Below are 7,845 nucleotides of genomic sequence, written 5' to 3'. Positions count from 1 at the left end.
TATGTATGTTTATATATTACATGGTTGCATATTTGGTGAAACTACGATTCAGTTATAATTGTGAAAACACTATGCATACTTGATGAAACCTACATGTTTTTTTACCTAGATGAAAATAATGGTAAAAATGTGAGAGAAGGCTTCCATTAATAATATGATTTGATTGAATAAAAATTAAGAGAAAGAAAATCAATATATAGAAAAACAAAGTAACGTAAAAGAGCAAAATTGTGGTTGAAAAAATAAAATAAAATGTAAACAATAATTATCAATCCCATAAAATTAGCACATAACCTTCCCTAAAAAAGGTAATAGATACGGATACCAACTATATTTTTAACAAATAAAAAATTAAATATTTTGTTATGTTTGTAACTAAAAACTTAGTTTTGTAAATAAAAAAGAGTATATGTATATATTGTTAACTAAAGTTTTAAATAGTATATTCTTGTAATTTTTCCTTAATTATACTATAACTATTTTACCTCATGATGTTTCAAGTCTTAGCTATTTTTGAAAGTTCTCCTAAGTAAAGATTATCCTACATTGTAGAAAGAAGAATTGGCAACTGAGAAATGTTACATTTTACAATTCAGCATCATTAAAGCCCAAAATAAAAAGAGAAAATTGTATAAATAGCAAACTATTAATTCAAACTAAATGCTATAGTCATAATTTGATTTAATTGTAACTCGTAGCAAACAATTGTCATTTGCATCTCTCCCTGAATTTCTCGCTCGCCACTCTCCATTTCTCGCTGTCAGTATCTCCCTCGCCTCTCTCACTTTATACAAACACAAATGTATAAAATGCGTTTGTGTTTGTATAAAGCGAGAGAAAATTGTATATACAAATACAAATACATATATTTTCAACTTATACACTTATAATTATACAAATACAGATCTTCCCTTGCCCAGTTTTCTTTTGTCTTTCTCTCTTTCTCGCTTTATAGAAACACAGATTATACAAATTACAATGTATAATTTGTGTTGTATAAAGTGAGAGAAAAAGGGAGATTTTGATATTCAATTGTTTTATTTCGATTCAATTGTATACAAATTCAAATTTTATGCAAATATACAAACACATAAAATTGAATTGAGAGGCTGCCAACGATTTATACAAACGAGAGGCTGCTAGCGATTTATACAAATGAGAGGCTGCCTACGATTTATACAAATCTGATGCTCCAAGCAAACATAAAGTTTGCTATGGAGCATAATTATACAAACTATAGTTATAACATACAAATATGATTTTTATGTTTGCTAAACCTAAAATTTACTCTATTAAAAACAAGTGTGGTTTGGATTACGAATATTGAACTTGTTTCAATTCGTTGGGCTCTAGAGTCCACATAAGCCAAAAATAGTGAAGAAAAGTGGATCAACCACTTTGATGTAAGCTGTTAGGCCTACCTTGAAATGGTCCAACTTTGATCCATATACCTCTAAATGCACTTTCGGCCCAAAATAATGTCAACTTATAGCCCAAACTCACACCTGTTTCCCCTTCTTTATCTCGCGGTCTCGCCTATCTCTGTCAATTCTTGCATTTGAAATTACCGCTAGATTTAAGCGTTCCTCCTTTAGTTTTATTTCTTTCGAGGGTGATTTGAAATGAATAACGAAGAGCCGATTTCACTTCCCATTTTCAATTTCTTCCACATTAATTGGAGAAATGAAGGAGATGGAATGAATATTTTGTCGTTAAGGCCTCATTGTTACATCATACTCGAAGAGATAAAATGAATATTAGTAAGTATCCATCAGATAAAATTTCAGACATATCATTTAAAGTTACGTTTAGCAAAACTAACTTTAAACATTATACGGCCTAGTACTCTAAAGTAAAAAAATATTATAAATTTAAGACACAGCTAAAATAATGACATCAAATTAGGTATTTGTGCCTTCAGGCTGCAGCTGTATACTTGAGTAAAAGTGTTTCTAAAATTTAAATTTTATATATATATATTTATTTTAAATTTAATATTAACATTATTATATTGATTATAATTTATATTCCACGATTAAAATATTGAATTTAAATTAACGAGATCAAACGGAAAGTCGGTTAGTGTAGGCTCCACAAGGACAATAAATTTGTCAAGCAAGTTGAAGAGACTCTCAACATTTGACAAATTCTCACAAAATGGGTTCATTGTAATCAAAATAATATTTTGTTCGTCCATTTTTATTTATATAATATACATATTTATTTAAAATTAAATTATATAAATTTTGATTGAAATCGTAAAATTACAACTTATGATATGAGAAAAGTAAAAAAATGATATGAAAAGAAAAATATGACAAATAAAATTGACGTATAGAATAGCCTTATAAAATTCAAAAGAATATCCCAGGTATCGTGGACTAATGTTTCCTAATCTTTGAAATTCAAAGCATATTTGAGACTTTACTATGAAATTGACCCAAAAATTGGTGACTGAATTTTGTCTACAAGTGAAAAGCCAATCCTTTTATCCCCTTTTTCCTCGCAAGCGGCAGTTTTTTGTCTCCAGTTTCTTCATCCCCACTTGTCAATTGTCAGCTACCGTTTAATCCATTCTTTCGATCAATTTTGCAATTGGGGTTTATCAAAATCTTAGTGAAATGAAGGCAGAAACGCTGACACTTGTGCTGGTGAATCTAGCCGGAATTATGGAAAGAGCCGACGAATCTTTGTTACCTGGTGTCTATAAGGAAGTTGGTGAAGCACTACATGCTGATCCAACCAGATTGGGCTCACTCACGCTTTTCCGATCCATGGTTCAGTCTCTGTGCTACCCTCTTGCAGCTTACCTTGCTGTTCGACACAATCGGGCACATGTAATCGCATATGGTGCTTTTCTTTGGGCTGCCGCCACTTTTCTTGTTGCTTTCTCTTCCACTTTCACGCAGGTCAGCTTACCAATTACTCTCATTTCTCGGTTTATGGGTTTTTTCTTGTAATGAAATTTGGATCTCTGTTGTTGTTTAATTTAGGGGAATGTATAGTAAATGATTCATATTGTCAATTCCATGTAATTTGGGGTTTTTTTTTCCCCTTCTAGTGCTAGTTGTTGTTGATAATTGTGATTTTCAAGTCGAAAATTTCGACTTCTAAAGGTTTTCAATTTGTTGATTCTATTACTGGGCGGATGGGTTATATTTTAATTGTATGCAGCACCTCTCCATGCCGATGGTCTATCGGAAATAGCTTCTCTATTAGGAGTAAGGTCTGCGTACATTTCGCAGACCCCACTTTATAGATTACACTGGATATGTTGTTGTTTGGCACCTCCCCACCATCCCTCAATTTGTTGTGCATTAATGATGTAAATATTTGAATTACATTCTAGGAAAACAAACGGATTAAAGTTAGAATTGTGAATATGCCAGTCTCATTTGGACATTATTTAGTGGGAAAAAGGACAAATATACTCTCAAACTATCATAAATGGTATGCATATACCCTCCGTTAAACTTTTGGGACATTGGTGCCCTTGTCGTCCAAAAACTAGAGCATATATGCCCTTCACTCTAACGGAAGACTAAATAGGGACACGTGACACAATCTTATCCGACGATATTTAATAAATATCGGATCTGTGGATAAGATTATGACACGTGTATGTCCGTTAGTATAAATGATATATATGCTCTAGTTTTTTGACGGCAGGGGAATCAATGTCCCAAAAGTATGACGGAGGTGTTTGCAACAAATTTTAAAGTGACAGAAAATAAATTACAATCACAAAAAAATATGAAGAAACATAATTTTATTCATCAAGATTGCGGGTACAATTCTGTTCCTCCCTTGATTCTACTCTCCTAAGATTTATCCATGATTCGAGGGCTGTTAGTGGCGTATTTCTCGAACTAGGATGATTTGGATTTGACCTCTATGAATATTCCATGACTTTTGTGGAATACTCGAGATCTTAATCTTTAAAAATATCCAAGAGGTTATGGGATATTTTGAGATGCCTTTTAAGGGAATTCAATACCCTTTATATATGCATAAACTAGGGTTTAGGGTTGATTAGCCTCCAAGAATTCTAATTGAAACTGAACACATCTTCTAGAATCCCAATTCGAATTGAACAGGTCTTGTAGAGTCCGCAAAATTTCAATGTCTACAAATGCCCCCTGCTTCAAGGCTTGTCGGAGTGTAGACTCGATGAAACTCAAAAATTTCAATGTCTATAGGAGGGTATCTGCATACCATTTACGATAGTTCGGGGGTATATTTGTCCTTTTCCCTTATTTAGTGGAGGGAAAAACAATCTCTTTGCCTAGTTTGCCACTGATGGACAGTCAATTTGAAGTGATCACTGCCTCAGTGTCTCCCTTTTCTGTACTTGCTTCCCTCAGCCCCTCATCATTGCAGCCTCTACCTGGAGCCAGTTATTGCAAGTCGCTACCAGCAATATCCAATGACTTCTCCGTTGGATGTGAGAACTAATCCCCACATTGGAAGTTGAAAAGAAAAAGAACCCACATAGAGGTGTAGGAACCTACGGGCTTGGTCCAAAACGGACAATATCACACCATATAAGATTATATTGAGGCTATTGGCCCAATATTCTCATTATTAGATAAGAATTATGGAACGCGTGTATGGTAGTCTAATCATAGCATAAAGTTTAATTTACAACAACATACCCAGTGTAAAAAATTATGTGATATTGTCACCTTACTACACTATCACCTGATTCACAATTCAATCACATTCGTTCAAAATGTTTGACATTAACTTTTCAATCATTATCTTACTGTCTTCTTACTACTATCAAATATACTTGTATATAAGTTGAGATAAAAGTTAAAAATTTCAGTGAAATTTCATATAGTACAAAGTAGAATGTTTGGGTCGTTTGTGAACAACGGCTTCTCTAAAGTTATGCACGTTTGCTTGATAAGGTGGCTGTATCGAGAGCTTTAAATGGGATAGGCCTTGCCATTGTTGCACCTGCTATTCAATCTCTTGTAGCTGACTCGACTGATGATGACAAACGTGGGATGGCATTTGGATGGCTACAGCTTACTAGCAATATTGGTTCGATTATTGGTGGATTGTTTTCCTTAATGATAGCACCCATTACTTTTTTGGGAATTCCTGGCTGGAGGCTGGCATTTCATCTAGTTGGGATCGTCAGCATTATCATTGGTATTTTGGTTCGCTTATTTGCAAATGATCCTCACTTCCCTGATGGCCATCTGAAAGCTACTAATGAAGGTCCTGGTAAATCCTTTAAGTCAGAAGTGCAAGGACTCATTCAAGAAGCCAAATCGGTAATAAATATTCGATCCTTCCAGATTATTGTAGCTCAGGGTGTTACTGGTTCTTTTCCTTGGTCAGCTTTGTCCTTTGCGCCAATGTGGTTAGAGCTTACTGGACTTTCCCATGAAAAGACTGGTGTTCTTATTGGCTTGTTTGTGGTAGGCAGTTCTATTGGTGGACTCTTCGGAGGCAGGATGGGAGACATGTTATCCCAGCGTCTACCTAATTGTGGCAGGATAATTCTGGCTCAAATAAGCTCAGCATCAGCAATCCCCCTAACAGCGATCCTTCTGCTGGCTTTGCCTGATAATCCTTCTGCAGCATTCATGCATGGTCTAGTCCTGTTTATTACAGGGTTCTGCATTTCTTGGAATGCTCCGGCGACAAACAAGTAATGATCTTCTTACAAGACTTCTATTGTCCATTTCTCTGCTTTTAGTATTTGTTAGTCAGCCTTAATGTGCATTTTCAATATTGAATGTCCATTTCATATTATGCTGAAGTGCCAGCAGTCCAATTTTTGCAGAGATCGTGCCTGAGAAGTCAAGAACCAGTATATATGCTCTGGACCGATCATTTGAATCTGTATTATCGTCTTTTGCTCCCCCTGTCGTTGGACTACTGGCTCAGAATGTTTATGGTTATAAACCAGTTCCTGAAGGTACTGAAAGTATTTCCAGAGACAGAGAAAATGCTAAAGCTTTGGCACAAGCGCTATTCACTTCCATAGGAACTCCAATGGCACTATGTTGTGTTATTTACTCTTTCCTCTATTGCACCTATCCAAGAGATAAGGCGCGGGCTCAAATGGAAGCACTGATAGAATCAGAGATGCAAATCATTGGCTTGGATAGTACTTCTCCAGCAACTCAACAATATTCACAAGTCAAGTCATCTGAACCCCAAGAGAACCTTGAAGACAGAATCATTGTTGAAATGGATTATGGAGAAGATGAACTTGATTTTGACGATGATGATGAGAAGACGTTAGTCAATCACCATCCGACATTTTCTCAACTGGATCTATAGTAAGTCATAATATCAAGAAAGGCTTCTATTTTACATGGATGATCACTCATCTAATACAAACTTATATCAGTCGATCAATAGTTTATGGGCGATAGGTTTTTCCGACATCATAGAAAATTATCATAAGGATGAATAGTTGTAGAGCAACTTAGATTTCCCTTTTGCTTACATGTAACATCTTTTACAGCATCTTCCCCACCTTGATCATAATCCCTTTTTTGTGTTTTAGTATAGGTTCTTGAGAATGGAAGTCTCAAGGTTAGTTTGATAACATGTATACTGTATAGGGAGTAGTAGTATTATAGAGCTCTGTACATCTCCATATCTGGAATGCTGTGCATTCTTTCATACATAATTTGTTCTTAAGAGAGTATATTATGTGAATTTCATGATTGCTGAAATGCATCGTCACATTTAGATTGTTTTTGCTATCTGGCATTGCTTTACTTGGCAGATTGTTTTTCGCTTCCACGTGTCGGGTTAAGAGTGGCCACTAGCAAACACTTAACCTCTTATCAGTGAGGTATGATGAGGGACCTTGAGTCTGAGCTTTAAGCACATTTTACGTCTATAAACCAAAGGCTGTCCTGTTAGAGGATGCTGCAACTTTATTCCGACTAGCTTATAAAAAAATGCATAGGATAAAAGACCAAAATAACCCTGACTTATAGATGACGTAGTGGCCTTCACGATGGGACTGACGGAACGTTAATAGGACCACGGTCTGTCAACAGGGTCGTGGTTATGGCCCTGCCCAATATGTCTATAATGAAATAAGCGTAACCTTTTACTCCGAGCTCGGATTTTAGCAAACTCGGTGGCGTTGGAAAGAGGACTCAAATATCTTTAATTTAATAGGTCACAGGCCACCTAATTCATTTTGTGCTAAAGATATGACCGTTTGAAGTTGACCCAAAATGCTTTTTTTAAAATAGCTGTCGACCCTCATCAACGGCCAGACCTACAGTCCGTAGGTCCAACCACGGACCGTACTGGTCAGCCGTAGGTGGGATCAGAGACCACTAAATCTTGGACCCCAATGACGGGACCCCACTTACAGACCGTGGACCACGACCGTAGGTCTCATCTTTCGATCCTAAAATTTCTCTAAATTTGGGACTCACCTACGAGACCTACCTACGGCTCGTGCATTGAATGACATTTCTGTTAAATAATGGACATTTTTTTAACCTAAAGAAAACGTTAAGGACATTTTTAAACCAATAGATGGAAGGAGGGCATTTTTGGACCATTTTTAATAGGTTATGGGCTTTTTTGAACATGTTTCCTTATATAATATATATTTGTTTATACCAAAAAAACTAACTAATCAACTAACAACTAGCTGCTCAATTACCTAACTGCCCCTTACTAATTATCATCAAATTATTTTTAGGGAAAATTGTATATAATAGCAAATTATTAATTCAAATTAAATGCTATAAATATAGTTTGATTTAATTGTACCTCATAGCAAACTGTTGCTATTTCATCTCTCTCCTGGTGAATCTCGCTCGCCATTCTCGTTCTCTCCCTCGCCTC

General features: G+C 35.6%; 1 protein-coding gene across 1 annotated transcript; it reads left to right on the top strand.

Moving 5' to 3' along the window:
- Nucleotides 1–2,354: 2,354 nt before the first annotated feature.
- On the top strand, nt 2,355–6,734 carry LOC102599400 (thiamine pathway transporter THI73-like). The gene is made up of 3 exons (XM_006353927.2): nt 2,355–2,909; nt 4,914–5,665; nt 5,787–6,734. The coding sequence occupies exons 1-3, from the start codon at nt 2,622–2,624 to the stop codon at nt 6,301–6,303; spliced, it is 1,557 nt and encodes a 518-aa protein (XP_006353989.1). The 5' UTR covers nt 2,355–2,621; the 3' UTR covers nt 6,304–6,734.
- The last annotated feature ends 1,111 nt before the right edge of the window (nt 6,735–7,845 follow it).

This window comes from Solanum tuberosum, unplaced genomic scaffold, assembly GCF_000226075.1.
Source record: "Solanum tuberosum cultivar DM 1-3 516 R44 unplaced genomic scaffold, SolTub_3.0 scf00164, whole genome shotgun sequence".
Lineage (NCBI taxonomy): Eukaryota > Viridiplantae > Streptophyta > Magnoliopsida > Solanales > Solanaceae > Solanum > Solanum tuberosum.
The sequence above is the reverse complement of the archived record's forward strand: the minus strand, read 5'-3'. Positions and strand labels throughout refer to the sequence as shown.